Consider the following 18137-nt stretch of genomic DNA (forward strand, 5'->3'; position numbering starts at 1 on the left):
ATATTATACAAATCAAAATAAATCATTGCACCCCAATAGAGGTTTCCCAAAAAAAAAAAATAGAGGTTCAAAATTCCAAACTTTCAAAAGGAAAAGGAAAATGAATAGCCACTTTCATGTCAATCATAGGCTGTGAAGCTCAGCCTCAAAGTGTAGGAGAGAAAGCAACTCCCTATCATATTCCCTTTGTTACCATAGTAAGTGCAATAAATAACACCAACAAACCATCTCTAATTGGTTCGATTCGGTTGGAATCGAACTAATAAACTTAACCTAACCAGATCTCATAGTTGTATTTATGTGAGATTAATTGACATGCAGTTTATATATTCATATAGTATTAAATAAGTAAACAGTAGTTCTAAACCTAATTAAGTAGATAAGAGTAAGAGACTTATTATTATAAATTTTCTGTTATTATTTATTATATATATAGCATCATCCTGTTTCCAAATTACTATACATTGAATTGAAATCAACCATAGGATGCTATGATGATGTTATAATGTGGGTCTTACCAAAGGCCCAACAACTTGTGGGTTTAAACAAAATGGGGGTTGGTAAACCACTTTTACTGGCTGCAAAATTTAGAGTGTTTTTTTCTTTCCTTTGCTTGGCTTTCATTCATATTAGCCACTAAATCAAGGAATAATTGCTTTAGAAAGTTGGGAACTTTAGCTAATTATGAATCTCCCTTCCCCCACATCATTAACAGATTAGACATGAATTTCAATGGTTCCACTTCTTTTAATTAACTTATCTACAAACAAACTTTATTTTTAAATGGAAAAAAGATATTCTAAAAGTATAAATAAAACTCATCCTCAAAAGAAAAAAAGGTATAGAACTCAGTAGTGATATTGTGAAGCTAGAGCCATCCAACTGACATTAGTCAAAATCATATTGATTTTACCTGGTTGGGATCTCAAAAGGGAAGCATTTTTGCAAAAGCTTCATAGCTTTTTGAATAAGATGTAATTAACAAAGCAAAAGAGCTCAAAAACCAGAGGTGTGGAAAGAAGAAAACCATATCACCATCTCATCAGTGAGTATTTGATTAGTCCCATCTTCATGACTCCCTCCTCCTTCCATCGAATATCGACATATCGGACAAGTTCTCCGACACTCTTCAAACCATCGATCGACGCATACCTTATGAAACTCGTGCAAGCAAGGAAGAACACTCGTGCTTGTGCCAACCCCCTTGTCTCTATCCCCATCCTTGTTCCCCATACTTGACAAGCACACGCAACATGTCTCGCCCTCCAATGCCTTCTCGGGGCTCGAAAGAGTTACAATAGCACAATCATCAGGTGTAATAGGTCGAAGGCTCAAATTTCCACCGTGAGGAAGTGGGGTTGCTTGCTTGCATCTCAGCCTACTTCGGAAGCCCATGAAGTTGTTGTAGAAGAAGAAGAACACCTTATTGAAAACCATTTGTCATCAATGAAGAGAATTGGAACTCATTAGCTTGATGTTTTTAATGAAAAAGAAGAGATTAGAGGAAAAAAGAGAGCAATTCTGGCGTGGGTTAGAAGGAGTGGTTGGATTGGTGAAGAAGAAGGATTGTAAAGAGTCATACACAAAGCGATTGCTACCTAAACAGGAGAGTTACTTTTGACCTTTCTGATAAGTAAACTTTTATCATCACATTTGAATATAACACGATTTGATAACATTGTCTTTGGTTGGTTTTAATGTCCATTTAGTGTAAGCTTTAACATTGGCATCAACCACCAATCCTTAACTACCTTTTAGTTACCCAAACTCCAAGGAAACTTGACCATCAAACTAATTAGGATTGCTTGCCTACTACCATGCCTTTACTATTTCATAATCTTATAAAATGGGATGGAAGTATATTTTGTTACATTTTTGTTCATAGAGTTAGAGCTAGCGAAGAGATACGTAAACCCGACCATCAGATTATTCAATATAGCCACCACGACAACTTGGTTTAACTTCCAATAACTGTGAGTAATGATTCAAAATCTATATACTTCTGAATGAATATTTGTGTTTAAGATCAACAATAAAAAAAAATTAAAAAAAAAACGTAAAGTAAAAGAGATCGATGCATAGATTTATACAGTTCACTAACTGTGTGTTAGTTATATCCACAGGACAAGGAGAGAACAATTTTGTGAGAGAGAATAATACATTACAAAATTGAGACACCTCTAAAGTTCAAGAGTTTATATAACACATTTCTCTAAACCCTAGGTTTATAAATATAAAAAATGCAAAGATGGCAAATACCTAAATAACTTAAGTTTTGAAGCACCACATACCAGATTCAAGGCATTCCAACCAATTGATATAAGTTTAAAATATATTTTCCAACTTTACGTAGAGACAAGATAACTAAAGCATAGGTACTGTCAAAATTTTAACATAATGTTGGTTTGAGACAATTTAGTAGGCCAATGCTTTCATCACATAAACTTGATTATGCGAAAAAAAAGGTTTATACAATTGTGATTAGGTTGTTCAAGCAGAAACATTTCACAAGCAATGTGAATAGGAATACCACAAAAGAACCATAAATAAGTGCTTATATACTACTACCATGTACAGATCTTATTGATCAAGAACCTTAAGCACTCTTTTGTGACTTAAAATCATTCAAAAGCCCACTGATTCTCCCTACGAACTTCCTCCTCCTCCTCCGGTGTGAAGTCGTTCTTGATGTTAAAGGTCTTTCGGATCTCCTCCGGGGTCTTTCCCTTGATCATGTCTGCTACAGTTTGACATGTAAGGTCTAACAAGCTCTTGATGTTCAGATAATTTGCAGCCTGCATCGTAGAATGAAGGAGAGAATTTTACATGGCGCCAAATCAAGAAACGACTATGAACGACAATAATAGTAAAAGATCCCCAGGCAGCTTGAAATTCTATGCGACAACACAGTTTAAATCAAAGCTGTTGACATATAGAAGAACCATGGAAAATAAATCAATTTTATCAACATTAACCTAAGCCACAATCATTTCATTTGACAATGAAGATGAATCCTTTTGTTTCGGTGTTGCCATCTCCTCAACATTCTTCAATTTCTATGAGCTTTCATTGTCCTCTATCTGATAGAAAGGCAGTTGAGGTGGTGGATCTCCTTGTTATCTTTCGAGACTGTCTTATTGTTTCGGGTTTTGTCATTCCTATTTCAACCTTTCATCCACTACCCCTGCTTGATCGGGTGCTCCCAAGGCTTTAGTCTTTGACTCTCCGTGGAAGACAAAAGTTCCAAAAAAAGGTTTAGGACTAAGAGAGAGTTAATATCTTGGATTATGTCTGAAGGTATTCCTCCTTTATTTTGGGTCCACAATAGTGGTCGCCATGAGGCATCAGGAGGATCTAGGTCATTTGTTGTGGGAGTGTCAATCTGCGAATTTCCTTTGGAATCGGTGCAAAGTTCGTTTGGGATCAATGGAGCTCGGAATAGGGATGGTTCTTTTTGGGGGAGGTGGTTTGGAGCTCCCTTTTAAGGGAGTAGGATACTCAGTTATTGTACGCACAGTTATCGGTGCAAAGTTTCTTTTCTATTTCATGGGGTATTTGGTTGGAGCGTAATAGTAAAATTTTTTTGGGATGTGGAGAAGTCTAGAGAGGAAGTTAGAGAGCTGGTGAGGTTTAGTGCTTCTGTTTGGGCGTAAATCGTCGAGTAATTATGATTTTGGTTTCGTTCTTTTGGATTGGAATCCTTTCTATAGTTCGTTTTGCACTCCTTTTTTGTGGAGGCGCCTTGTATTCTTTCATTTTCCCAATGAAAGTTCGAAAAAATGACAGCGACCCCAGATACAGATGTCCATTAATATCAAATCTCAGCAAGAACGGAAAAAGATAGAGATAACAAAAGCTTTTAGCATCACCGGCTTCATTCATCAAAGGGGAAAGACCAGACCTATCATATTGAATTTTTTACCGATATTTAGACACTATACCAATTGATCAACAACAGACAACTTCAATACTAAACAATTCCCAGTAAAAATTTCCCTTTGAGACCAACGTTCCAATTCTAAAACATCAAACAGTGCCGACCCCTAACAGCACAAATACAAACATGTCAGATAAAGAAGAACAGTAATCAGCGATAGAGAAGATGAGAGCGATGGATTCAGAAAAATCCCTAATCTTGATTCTTGAAAAAACAAAATCATACGAAACAAGTAAACCCTAGATAATCGAGTGGATCGATCCAAGGAAGGAAGAAAAGGGTTTTACCAGAATGAGATCGAAAAGAGTGGCTTGGTCGACATTAACGAAGTCGCGGTCCCAGGCCTTGAGATCGTCATCGGAGAGACGGGGATCGGCAGAGGAAGCATCGACGTGCTTACGGCAGTACTCGATGACTTTAGCGAGGATATTGCTGGTGACGTTGGGAAGAGGGATGCCGTTATCGGCGCAATCGTCCTCGATCATGTGGCGGATGGTCTGAGATTGGAGGGCAACGGCCTCATCGACTTCGAAAGAGTCGCCATCGGAGCTCTTGAGAGTGATCTTCTTGGAGGAAGACATGGATTGATTAAGGATTTGGAGAAGAAACGAAAGAGAAGAAGATCGATTGATTGTGCTTTTTTTGTGAAGAAGAAAAAGTTGGAAACCGTCTGCACTATTCTTTTCTTGCCACCGGGCCAGCCGCTGCCCGGCGGTTATTATCCACTTCCTTTTTTATTATTATTATTCTTTTTTTAAAAAAAATTATAAAATTCTCTCTCTTCCATGAATTTAAAAATATTTAGAGGAATGAATATGAGTTGATTTGACTTGATTTCATATAATATACCAACTCAATATTTAGTCTATCAATTTGAGTTTTACCAATTCACTTCAACTTAAAGTTGTTCAAAAATCCGATAATCTGACTAACCCAGACTATCCAACCCAAACCATAAGGGTTGGATTGGATTGGGTTAAAAAGTATCTTAAAAAAAGGGTCGGGTCTCGGGTTACTCCCTTTTAGGGTCGGGTTGATCCGACCTGACAGGAATAATTGTATTTTTCACCTCCCCAATTCACTCTATGATAGCCACTTCTCCTTCACACCTAATTATGTAAACATTTTATATATATTATATATATATATATATATATATATAATATATTATTAAAAACAAAAAAACAAACTATGAGTGTGAAACCTCAATCCCTCGTCCCTCGCCTAAACATTTCTTCACTTCCCCAATCCATTCCACGATTTCGATCCCGATCGGCCGATCCACTCTGCTCCACAATCGCAGACTCGTAAATCGCAATCGCCTTACGTCGATCTTCCGTCCTTCACGCCTCAAAACCGGTGACCCAACCCGAAAATTTTGGATTGGGTTGGGTTGACCCTACAAAAATGAACTGGTAAGGTTCATTTAAAGCCAACCCGAATTTCGGGTTGGTCCATAAAATTCCTCCAACTCGGCCCATGTACACTGCTACCTCAACTCTCTCCAACTCTCACTTTTTTCAATGTTTTTTATGACTCCACTTATTAGCCATTATCAGCGACTATCGTTGTCACACTCCATGAACCAACTCTAGACTCTGATAACCACCTCCGATAGAAACTCTGATGACCAGCTCTGACGACCAATTCGGGCTCTGACAATCACCTCTGATAATACGAGTATAACTCCCTGGTGACCCAATTTCGACTATCATCTTCGCGCGACCAACTTCGATGATCAATTTCGGGATTTAGCAACCACCTCTGACAACAAACTTCGATAACCAACTTCGACAACTACCTTTGTAGACTTTGACAACCACCTCCTACTACAAACTCCAACAAAAATTACCTTCGATGATCATCCTCGAGCTAGCAACTCTAACAACCAATTCCATACTTCAACAACTACTTCTAACGACAAACTCTGACAACAAACTTCAATACCACCTTCATGTGACCAACTTTGGGTTCCAACAACCACCTCCGACTACAAACTCGGGTGAAAAACATGTTCGATAACCAACTTCGACGAAATTATTTTGATTATATAGATAATTGTATTTTTCTACATTAAGTACAATATTTATGTGTAGAAATTTGTAAAACATATTTTATTTAGTTGAATTCACATATCATATGAGTGTTAAAGAATATTTGAAAAAATATGTATGTAGTTGAAATGTATGTAACATATAATCGAAAAAACCATAAATTTGAGATTTTTTTCTAGAACATTTTATAGCAATAATTAGTAAAAAAAATAAATATTTGTTCTCTAATGTTCTTACAATTTTGGAAGAATTGAAAGTAAATTGTTGAATAAATGTGACGGCATTTCATTGGTTGCTAAGATGATAGGGAGATTCGATTAAAAAAATATGACGGAGTAAAGATACACAATAACAAAGAAAAATAAGAAGATGATGATGAAATTCATGGAGAAAAATTATGAATTAAAAGTTTTGATTTCTCATTTTATTTGATGGGTTAATTGTTGTTCGTTACCCATCAAATAAAGAAGGAAAGAAAGAAAGAAAAACTTTAAAAATTAAAAGAATAAAATTTGCAATCCATATTTTATTCAATACAAAGGTGGGTAGAGTTATTGCTGAAGGAGGGCGTAGATCAGAGGAGAGGGTGGGATACGAAGTCGGGCATCTAGGTGCAATCCTCCATCTATGTAGTCAACAACTTATGATGGTTCAAAGCTGGTTGCTAAACCCTTGAGATGAAAAAAGTGATGGAACATACAAGCGTGCAGCATTCAGAATCCATAAGCACTCTAATTATACTTAATTTGAGTTCTAAAAGTATGCCAGAAATATTTTTCTCAATAAGAGGGTTTCAGAACTTATACCTTTGATAAAATTTCTCAAATCCAAGTAGCTCTCTACAAATTTGATCTTTAAATTAGTAGTAGACCATCAAGACCGTCTTCTCTAATATTTTCAGTATTGAACTTGAGTGGTGAAACACAAAAATTAGTGAATTGAATAAGAGGATGGAGAGGGTTTGAGAGAGCAAATGGTTTTCGGTAGAAAACCCAAATTTCAAGCCAGCATCCTATTTTCCACACTCGAATGGGAGATATTTATGTATCATATACATGCATCCACTAATCAAATGACACTTCAATTTACCAAGAGAAAGTGGGATAGGTGTTGTAATTAAGATGAAGCCACCAAAACACTTCAAATTTATGGATTTTCATAAACTTAATTTCCAATTTCATTTTGATTTAATTCAAAATTAAATCACTTCCAAAAACAAATTTCTAAAATTGATTTGAAAATTGAAAAAATCAATTTGATTTTAATTTATTAAATAATAATTTAATATCAAATATTAAATTAATCAAACATCTAACTATAAACATGAATCTCATTCATGTAATCAATATTTAAATATTTTAAACTATCAAATTTCGTTTAATTTCATCAAAATTAAACGTTTAATATATCAAATATAATTATCCAAATCCTAATTTAAATTGAACATTTCAAATTCAAACCCTAATTGAAAATTTGAACATTTCAAATTTATATTCAATTTGAACACTTCAAATTGAAAACTTAATTTTGATGTTGAACATTTCAAAGACACTCTATTCATTAATCCAAGGTGTTCGCGTTTTACGAGCTAGTAAAGGAACCTTATGGACCTACAGATCATGAGCTTTAACAGTTTGAGATCAATTGGCTAGACTTTTTAGACCAAATTAATCAATATTTGTTAACTACCGAGACACACCACTATAACTCGATAGTTGCACTCTTCTCGCTGTAGATATATTTTTGTCCACTTGATTAAATCATAATTAGTAAGTCGACCCTTCATAGGTTGTTCGTAATAATGGCTGGGTCTAAGATTATTTTACCCACGAAATTACATCTTGTTTCTTAAGTTCCGCCAATCCTCTAATGAACAATTGGTTTGTGATTCAATCACTAATCCAAATCCCTCTCGGGCCAATGAGAGGGTGGGCCCTTTGTTCAAGACCTGGATTAAGCCTTTTAACTATCTCTAAATAATGTAGGCGTGAATTCCGTCTTGCACCCTATGTCCCCAGTTATCTATCCGGTCTTACCCCTGAAATGGGAAGCTTATTGAGCCAACACTGTTGGGTCAACCCTCACCTATGTAAATCTAAGGATAATCCCGAATAAACAGGAGTTCATAGTTAGCTCAGGGTTAAGGTCAAGTTACCTAGGTCATCTATTCAAAATAGTCAGTCTTAAACAATAAACAACATTATAAAGTAAGAGTGACTTCTTTCTTGGTCTGATTGTATGCGAACTCATTGCATAGGACGCCCACACTTCTCATGTCTCCACATGAACGATTCAAGATCGTATCCTTTGTACTATCTACAAAACGGGCCGCATCCGATAGTGTTACCAGAATAAGGTACACAACCTTATTCATATACTTGGCTATTTACTCAAACTTGATCAATCTTTATGTCCCCACATAAAGTTCAAGTATTCATGTAATAATCATGGATCTTAGTTTATTGGATTTAGTCTTGACAAGTACAATTTACATATTCAACAACAGTCTTATTGAATAAATGTCAATACCATCTTTTATTGATAATAGAATATGTTTAACTTTATAAACTGTGAGTTTTAGGACATACAACCTAACAAAAAAGTTAAGACAAAGATAGTAATCATAAAAGCATATTATTTAGAGTTCAAAAAACTACACCAAATATTCCAAACATATGAACTGCATCCCAAACACAGTGTTAGTGATATATAATTAAATTTGCTTTTATCAATTAGCTTAAGTTTTTGGGCCAATTGGTGATTTAAGACGGTATTAGAGCAGGTGGTCTAGAATTAATATTCATTTCTACTTGTTGGGTTTTTTTATATATATATTTTAAGCCCACAAGTGAGGGGAGTGTTAGTGATCGAACTCAACTTTACATCTCAAACACATGAACTCCATCTTCATACATCCTATCTCATCTCAACTAACATCCCCTAAGTAATCTTAGAATTAAATAAAATGTCTAATAAGCCCCTCAACTTTTAGTTTTGTATCAAATAGACACTTGACAATTGACATATTTGTAATCTATAAAAATTGACTGCTATTATTAGATCTAGTAGTAAATTTTATATTTAATCGAATTTTGAACTTTTAATTTTATATCTAATAATATATGAATTTGAAAAAAAATATATGTCGAAGACCTATTAAAAACAAAATAAGAAAGTTAAAGACTTAAAAAATAAAAGAGCAATGATTTATAAAGTAACAAAAGTTGAAGGTTACGTTCATACAACCAAAATTTGTTAGTTGAAGATTTAAATTAAATATGTTATTAAAACCATTGGTAAACCACGGTAATCTTAAATTTTCAATATCTTTTTAGTTTTTAGATTCTCCTTAAATTATGTAGAATTTGTAATTAATATCTAGTTCTCGATTTTATACTTAAAAAAATATTTATAAATTTATCTATTTCTCACCTGATCAAATTTATTTTTATTTTTCATGATTTAAATGCATTATTTTTTTTAAATATATCATATTCATTTTTTTTAAATAAAGATATTTACCTTAATATTTAAAAATTAATCTATAACAAACAAAAATTTCATACTAAACAATTATTTTAAATTTTAAATTACAAAAAATAAAAAAAATGATTATAAGTCTATTTTGTTTATTATATCTAAAATAAAATGTTTTTATATTTATTTACCAGATACTAAAACCTACTTTTTCAAGTTTAAGTTAAAATTTATCAAACATTATTTTTTTAAAAGCACGAGTGTCAATTATTTTAAAAGTTATAGCAATCCCAAACGGAACCTTATTCTAGAAAGCTACTTATTTGATTTTGCTCATAGAAGTAAGTAAAAAAAAAGTGACTCTTTAAAAATTAATATACAATCAATTTTATCAAACACTTAAAACGATTAGAATTGCTTTAAAATCACTTTTATTCTCCTAAAATCAATCTCAAAGGGGTTTGATCTGGTTGGTATTTATTTTCAACCCTACGTAAATCAAAATACATCATTTTATAATCAAAATATTTTGCTAAATGTTAAGTAAAGTTATATATAATATTAAATATTTATTTATAATTTTGTCGTGATTATTTTAAACTTTCAATTTTCAATTGATTATTTACTACTCAGATTTAAACCTTTTTTTAGTATAGATTGACTATTTGACGTTCGATTTTGAGCCATCGTTGCTAGTTTTAGTCTTTTGACAATCATAAAAAAATATATAATTATGTGTTCTCAATTAAGTGAACAATTTATCAAATTTATTATTAAAAACTATTTAATTTTATAGAAAATAGATAATTTGGAGATTTCTAAGCAAACAATAATTCTTTTTTTCTTTAAATATGAAAAAATAAAATAATAAAAGAAATTGTGACTTTGTGACTTTTTTTTTTCCTTTCTTTTTTTGGTTTTTTGAGTACGTGACTTTGTGACTTAATGGCCATAAACATAATGATTTGATTTGCCTGGTTAAAATTTAAAAATAAAACTTTCTAAAAAATAGAAAAAATAAAATTACAAATAAAATCCAACCAAGTCTCTAATTTCACGCTAAGTATTTTAAAATGATAATAATAAAATGTCTAATAACGTGGCATAGTGGAGCTGTGCCGTGTGGAAAGTAAAGATATAGACCATCATATAGAGAAGTTCTCTCCCGATATCCAAAGGAAAAAAAAAAAAAAAAAAGTTGTATTTTATATTTTCGTATATGTATTTGACAACAGATCTATAAATTCATTTCTAATTTAAATAATTTTTCAAATTTTATTTGATAATATATTTATAAACCATTACTCATTAAATATTATATTGAATATAAACTATAGTGATAATTAATTTATGAATTGCTATATGTGAAAATTTTTGTATATAATTATTTTGTAATATCATAATATATACTATATTATATAATACATATTTTACTTTTACAAAATAGATGAGTGTTTATAACATGAAATACTAGATTTGTTGGCGTTTTTATCTTTTCTAATATAGTTCTACATTTTAAAATTTTGAATTCAAAATTTGAATACACATAAAACATAAAAATGTTATTTTCAAAATTTGTACGATTTGGATAGTAGAATTTGAAAACATTTTCCGGAAATAGAATCCAAAATTCTTATCAAATACATATTCGTGAAACTTAATTAATCTGAAAACATAAAACAGAATTTAAATTGGCGAAGGCCCTTAAAAACTAGAAATGTAATAAACCACTTTTTTTTGTCGTAGATTATAATTTTTAAATTTGTGTCCAATAGATTCTTGAATTTTCAATTTCGTGTTTAAAAAATCCATGACCTTTGAAAGTTGCAACAAGTTTTTGAACTAAACTTAACTAACCTTGCACTTTTAAAAATTCATGAACCTCTAAAACTCAAAATTGAAAAGTAAAATTTTATTAGTTACAATATTATCTTTAATAGCTAGGTGAATATTGTTGAAAATAATAAAAGAGTTGACAACTACATGATAACTATGTTATGTACAATATTACAATATTCCACACAACAATTACAAGAAATAATCTAGAGACAAATGAATGCAAGAGATTGGTAACCTAATTTAGAGTAAACCACCTATGTCTAAAGAGAGCAATGTGCCTAGGAAAGATAACTTCACTAATATCAATGATAAACAATTACAACGTACACAATTACAGTGACTTTCAAACAATTTTATCACTCAATCATAGACTTTTGCTCCCTTAGGTTTGAGATTCCCTCTCACGGAAACTTAGGCTCCCCCTAAGTAGTAGTATTAGTGAAGAATGTCTTAGGCTCCCCCTAAGACCAAGACTCCCTCACTTTAAGACTCGAGCTCCCCACAAGTCATGAGGCTCCTTCTCACTTGAATTGTATTCTTCCTTCCAAGAATAAAGTCCCCTTCGTTCAAATATCTTAGACTCCTCCTAAGATGAATCAAGACATAAACAAATTGGAGTATGTATCCCAGTGATGCAACTCTCTCCTTCTCACACAATCGATTCAATTACAATTTTGCTCTAGTAAAGAAAGATGACTAATTGTCTTATAAATATGCACAGCGAAAACACATACCAACAACCTTAACTTCCACAATAGTCGCATACTAAAAACGGCAAAGAATTGACAAATAATGTTGCAGGAAAAAAATCCGATAAGTATTTTTGCATAAACTACATTTCTGAACATTCCCTTTGCCAGAGACCACCAATGCAATGACATTTTTTATGATATTTATGAAACTAAAAATAAATATTGCCAATCTCATAATATCTAACCATTCTAAAAGAGGTCAAATCTTTTTTTTAATAGATTGTCTTTTTTTACTTTGAGAATTTTATAGACTATGGTACTCTATTATAATTTCTATCCATATATTTATTATGTTTTATTATATTTCTATTCCAATTATTTATATATATTTTACAATCATAAGATGGCGACTAATCTAAAAAGCATATGTTGCTATTTAGTTAAGAACATATGTTGCTATTAACCTAAGCATTACCGAGATGGCTAAAACATTATATACTAAACCAAAATGTCGAAAGTTCAAAATACCACCCCTCATCTTCGTGTGCTCATCATACTCAGAATATATGTACATAAGTTATACATTTTAATTTTATAAAAATTTAAGTTTTTATAAAAATTTAAGTTATTTTGAAATGCTATTATACTTCTAAAAAACTTTTCTTTTACAATTCACCTATCATCTTACTCTTAATTATTCGATAAAACAAAGTCATAATGTCATAATAAATTTAAAAACATATGGAATCTTAGAAAGTGGAAAGACTACTTAACACACAACATGTTTGAAAATTTAACTAAAATAAAATAAATTCGTCAACTTAAGCATAACTCAACTAGTTACGAGTCTAATGACACATTCCCTTAACTAAAAGGTTAGAAGTTCAAATACTTGCTTCCGAAGAGAGGAAAAAAAAAAACAAAAACAAAAACACAACAATAAGAAACTTGAACAGATAATGGAAAAAGGGAGAAATGACCAATAACAGTTCTCCAAATGCAACTTTGGAGTCATAAAAGGGAGAAATGACCAAAACTAAGCTGAAGGGAACTAGCTGACCATTAATATGCAATTGGGAACTTTGGTCAAAATCTACAACTGAACTCAAGCACAATCATGGGAGTAAGAAACTCCAAACACTATAAAAGGTTTAAAAACAAATATATGATACAGAGAGTGCAGAGTCAACTATACAAAAAGGCAAGGGGTTGTGTGTATAGTAAGCAATAAACGTAAAAGCAAGCCAATGTAATCTTCCAGTTTCATGCCAACTAGATTTACCTGTATCCATTACATAACTCACGAATTGAAACTATTCCGAGACTATGGATGGTTGAATATGTCAACTGTACTTTAGGATTCCATGTATTGGGAGGGTGGAGGGCTTGTTTTCGTCTTTTCAGGACCTGCATGATTGCTTTTATATATTAAACACCAGAGACTCATCCAAAATTAACTGAAGTTTCCTATCCGAAAATGTAAATTGTACATAAAATGAAATCACTCATCAACCCAAAAGTTTAAGTTATAAAAGGTCCGATATTAGGTGGGGAGCAAATGACATTAGAAGCATTCTGAACCTCCGGATCTAATGTCAATTCAAATCACCAATCAACCCAAATAAGAAAAAGGTTTCTTTGCAATGTAAAAGAGTTGTTGGAGAGCACGGAAGTACATACCATAAACCCCGCGTATCTCAACTTCTCGCCATTCTTGGACCAGGGCGCAGCAGCAGCACATAAGATGGGAGAGAAAGTCATCAACAAAACCTCCCTGCCAATTTGCCACAGATTTCAATGCTTGTTTTTCCATTCAATTCTTTATGGAGATAGTATTTGTGCAAATAATCTTATTTATTGACGATTTAAGGGTCCAGCTTATTCAGTTTGTAAACATGAAAAAAGCAGCAATTGGTCGAGCATAATTGCTACATATCTGCATTGTTTGATCTCCAGAAATATAATATTAACTGCCTAATCTATGTGTTGTGCCTACACGAACAATCAATAACCAGGGTTTCTAGAATGGAAGAAGGATCAAAACAAGAGAAACATTTCTCTAATATGCAAGTGAACTAGCAATATAATATAACAGAATATTAATTAATCAAGCAGAAAAAGGAACTACCGTGATGTTTAACATCTTGCGAAGCTTTCTTCTAACACAGCAAGTATAGCAACAGCACGATAGTATCAATGAATATGCCATCAAATCATTACATGCTTCTGCTGGTGCTGATGGTTAATTCAAATAGATAATTTCAGAAAAAGGCAGAAACAGAAGGCATAGTTGTGAATATAAATAAATTTATGTAGGACATTTTGTTCTAGTTCTAATTCCTTGTGGAAATCTAAAGACACAAAGCTAACTTACATGTATGCCTATTAGTTGCAACCGTAGCAATCCTTGATAAAGTCCCACAAGGGTAGAAAAAAGTTTTAAGACCTGGAAACAGAAAATAAGTAGTGTTACTTGCACTGAAACATTTCAGTTAAAGAGAATAGAATTTTCAAGCACCATCAGTCTGCTAGTCTTAGTATATCAAATTAAGATATTTAATAAAAGCTGAAAACGGTAGTTCAAGCTCTTGAACCTTCAATGTCAAATTCATCAATTCCGGCATGCACAATACCAACTGAATAAGCTTAAATTATGCTCAGTGAACAAGCCCTTTGCCTTTAGAACTCAATCTCAATGGACCTTTAAAAACTAGAAGTGAAGAGGATAACATACACAGAGAAGGTTCTGAACAACAATCAAGTAAGTCAGTGTTCCATTCACCATACCGATCAGAACCCCTGGTCGAGAGCAGATCATGTCCTGATGATACAGAACTTTTTCTGCACCAAATAAATAAATAAGTCGATATCAAGCTCGATGAACCACTTTGATAACATATGACATGTCTACGGGGGTGGTTGTAATGTACGTTCTATGATAAAGAAATTTGGAGGCAATTTGGAAGTAGTGGTTAAAAAGGTTTTATATTTTTAAACAAATAATAAGAATACTTTTTATATGCAGAGAAAACTTGGTTGGCAGGACAATTACTAAAAACAGTTATCTAAACAATCTTCATAATTTCGAAATTTTATAGCCCGCTCAAAGTCAAACTATTCAGGATCTCCGCGTCTTTAATTTAAAATTGCAAGAGTAACTCCATGGTGATCCTTGGTTTCACAATTATGATTTAGAACCTTATTATTGAAATGCTGAAAACAGAAAATAGCAGACCTTGAGGTTGTTCGAGCATCAGTATTCTTATAGAAATTTTCATCAGATGAATGTCCGTTGTTGGCATCTACATATGTATTTTCCACTACTTTATGGGATTTTTCAGGTGAATTCTTCTCAGGAAGAGAACTTGCAGCTACAGATTCAGTGACATCTATCAAACGTTGAATGACCTCACATTCACCCACATTCAGATTAGCTTGAGACCGTTGTAGTTCTAGCTGAAGCTTTTCATTTTCTTTTTGTAGAGCTTTGTTAAACGGCAAGTTTGGATAAGAACAAGAAAGGGATTTCTTCAACACCATTGCCTCATCTTTTGAAGGTTCCGGGTTCAGAATTACTTCATGAATCCTTTTGTCATCGTCATCCAAAGTATATTCACGCTGATCCTTCTCAATGTCTTCCAGTCTCTCCTGAGAATTTGAAGTTAATCAGATCACGTTATCAAATAAGTGAATACACAATGTGTCTCAAGCATTACAAATCAATCAGTCCAGAAGTTCTACGAAGAACTTTGATCAATTTCAAATAAGCACCTGGAGGCAGTAAGTTCGATGAACTTGTCAAATTCAACTGATAAGTATACAACAGTACTAGATTTCCCTATGTTTATTCTTCAATGATAGGTTTTATTTTCCAAAGCTCACAACCATCTAGCAGTTATTTCCATTTTTACTTTATTTTAAGCTGTGATCTTTTCAAGTTCCCCCTTTAGTTGATGAAGGAAATAACTTTTATTGAAAGCAGATGAAAGAACGAGAAAGTCAACATGCATGGGGAAAACGCATCTTTGAAGACCCTATTGTGCAAATAAACAAATAAATAATAACACTTGGGGAAGAATAAAAAAACAGAATCAAATACATACCCTGACTCGAGCATTGTCCACGAGTGTAATCAGAGGAACAAGACGAAGATATCTGTCAATTTCATTCTGAGCCTTCCTGAATTGGTAAACGATGTTCCATCCCATTGCAAGCAGATAGAGATAGCTGCGGTCCTGGCAGCTGTTAACTAAAATATACGACCTTCTTAAAGCTTCTTCAAGCTGCTCCAGAGGCTCCCGAGTCTCAGGATACCTCTTAAGCTCCGAGATCTTGAGCTGCTCCAGCAGGTTTCCAATCAACTTCAGGTGCTGAGCAAATTGCCTGCAGTTCTTTTTGTGCATTCGAGCAGTGCTCGCAGATTTCACTATCATGGAAATCAAACGAACTGCATCAATGCCCGTAAGCTGGGCTACATTTGCAATCTCCCCAAGCGTTTCCCACGACGACATGATTGCCTCTCAAAACTCTAGATCAATCTTTAACTCCACAACACTCAAAATCACAAAAACAAAGTTTCTGGATAATCTCCAACTCGATCCATAAAAAAAAAAAAAACCAAGCTCGGAATCTCTGACAGAAAGTTCGAAATATCAAAGCACCACCACCGATTACAACGATGCTACAAGAGAACGAAATAGTTCCTCAGGCAGTTGACATTAACCAATACCTTCGACAGAGTAATGAATCTTCAAAATGAAAGAAACAATGCAATCGGCACCAATACAAATCCGAATCAGAAGATCAAGAACAAGATCTTCAACGTCGGCGCCCCAAACTCACCAGAATGCATGTCGGCTACAATAGAAAGAAAAAAAAAATCCAAATCAGGAAAAAAAATCCACGAAAACATCACCGCTCACCACTCATCACTCACAATACTAAAAACCAGAAGACGAACTCTTCTTTACACTTTGCTCTTTACTCTTTAGTATATTCTTTCTCCATCCATCGACTCGCTTTTTCAACGTAATAAATTGACCAGAGAAAAAGAGCATTCAAAATATTATAAAAACTACATTAGAATCCGGAAAAACACAAAATATTAAACAGCCTAAATTCTCACACCTGCATCTCTCCCCTCCGCCATTACAGCGACTTCACCTCACAGCAGTATAAAAAAAAATTGACAAATACATAGACAAATCAATGAAGAATGAAGAGAAATTTTGTCTGATTACAAGAGAGAGAAGATGAATGGTCACAAAATAGAGCTCACAGGTCATGCATTGCTTTGCGGGAAAATTGTATAGTTCTTCTCATTCTTCTTCATCTTCCATGTGGAAATTCGGAATATCTCTCTCTCTCTTTCTTTGAGTGTAGTCCTCTTTTTCAGTTTCGGTGTGGTTTGTCGGAGGAGAGAGAAAGAAGAGAGAGAAAGGTCTGGTTGCAGCAGCACAGTGACAACTCTTGCGCCATTAGAGACAGGGAAGAAGAAAGGGAAGTGCAGTGGCCTCCATGTGAATTCCAATTTACGCTTTTACCCTTACCTTCTTCACGGGCCGTGGAGAAAATTAAATAAATAATAATAATAAAAGGGTTTTTATTATTTTTTATTATTATTATTTACAGGCTGGAAGTGGACCTTCCAGTTACTAAATTTAGGGTTAAAATAGGCATGGAATAGGGGTGGGCATGTACCCATTATGTTTAAACACTTTCTCACCAAAATTATTTGTTAGTTGTCATTTTTTCTCTTTATTTAATTCATTTCATTTTTTTTCTTTGGTTAATTATGAAATTACGTTTAAATTTAATTTCAATTTAAATTTCATAATTCTTTTTCTAAAAAATAATTTTCATAATGGTGAAATAGTTATTTTTAGTGAAAGGTGATTCGTAACTAAGGGTGATCATCAATTGATCGGGGTCGATTTTTCGATCAGACCGATGTCGAACCGATCATAATCGATTATGAACCTAATCAAACCATTTAGATCGTAGACTGAGCAAAAACACGTCCGATCAGTCAGTTTGGTCAATTTTTTTTATTTTATTTTTTATTTACTTAGAAAAATGTTGTAATTATTTATCATTTAGTAGTTAGTTATATTTAGTTATAATTCATTATCATAATAA

At 33.1% G+C, this 18137-nt stretch overlaps 3 protein-coding genes across 6 annotated transcripts; all 3 read right to left on the reverse strand.

Moving 5' to 3' along the window:
- Positions 1 to 870: 870 nt before the first annotated feature.
- On the reverse strand, positions 871 to 1515 carry LOC120092136 (E3 ubiquitin-protein ligase RNF167-like). The gene has a single exon (XM_039050348.1). It carries the CDS (start codon positions 1435 to 1437, stop codon positions 997 to 999), a length of 441 nt encoding a protein of 146 aa, XP_038906276.1. The 5' UTR covers positions 1438 to 1515; the 3' UTR covers positions 871 to 996.
- Positions 1516 to 2404: 889 nt separating this feature from the next.
- Positions 2405 to 4679, reverse strand: LOC120089796 (SKP1-like protein 1A). Its single transcript, XM_039047193.1, has 2 exons — positions 4225 to 4679; positions 2405 to 2795 (listed from the first exon to the last, which is right to left on the reverse strand). The coding sequence occupies exons 1-2, from the start codon at positions 4516 to 4518 to the stop codon at positions 2622 to 2624; spliced, it is 468 nt and encodes a 155-aa protein (XP_038903121.1). The 5' UTR covers positions 4519 to 4679; the 3' UTR covers positions 2405 to 2621.
- Positions 4680 to 11444: 6765 nt separating this feature from the next.
- LOC120091328 (protein MID1-COMPLEMENTING ACTIVITY 1-like) lies at positions 11445 to 17552 on the reverse strand. 4 transcript variants are annotated; one of them, XR_005485689.1, is made up of 9 exons: positions 17240 to 17552; positions 16103 to 16856; positions 15235 to 15647; positions 14734 to 14840; positions 14374 to 14445; positions 14128 to 14234; positions 13680 to 13773; positions 13282 to 13406; positions 11445 to 11893 (listed from the first exon to the last, which is right to left on the reverse strand). XR_005485689.1 is itself a non-coding variant. In XM_039049313.1 (8 exons), exons 2-8 carry the CDS (start codon positions 16508 to 16510, stop codon positions 13354 to 13356), a joined length of 1254 nt encoding a protein of 417 aa, XP_038905241.1. In that variant the 5' UTR covers positions 16511 to 16856; positions 17278 to 17552; the 3' UTR covers positions 13037 to 13353. The 4 variants fall into 4 exon arrangements, 3 of the variants coding, with proteins under 3 accessions (XP_038905241.1, XP_038905240.1, XP_038905242.1); XM_039049313.1 differs by lacking the exon at positions 11445 to 11893 and having other exon boundaries at positions 13037 to 13406; positions 17278 to 17552; XM_039049312.1 differs by lacking the exon at positions 11445 to 11893 and having other exon boundaries at positions 13037 to 13406.
- Between the last annotated feature and the right edge of the window lie 585 nt (positions 17553 to 18137).

This window comes from Benincasa hispida, chromosome 11 (assembly GCF_009727055.1).
Source record: "Benincasa hispida cultivar B227 chromosome 11, ASM972705v1, whole genome shotgun sequence".
Taxonomy (NCBI): Eukaryota; Viridiplantae; Streptophyta; class Magnoliopsida; order Cucurbitales; family Cucurbitaceae; genus Benincasa; species Benincasa hispida.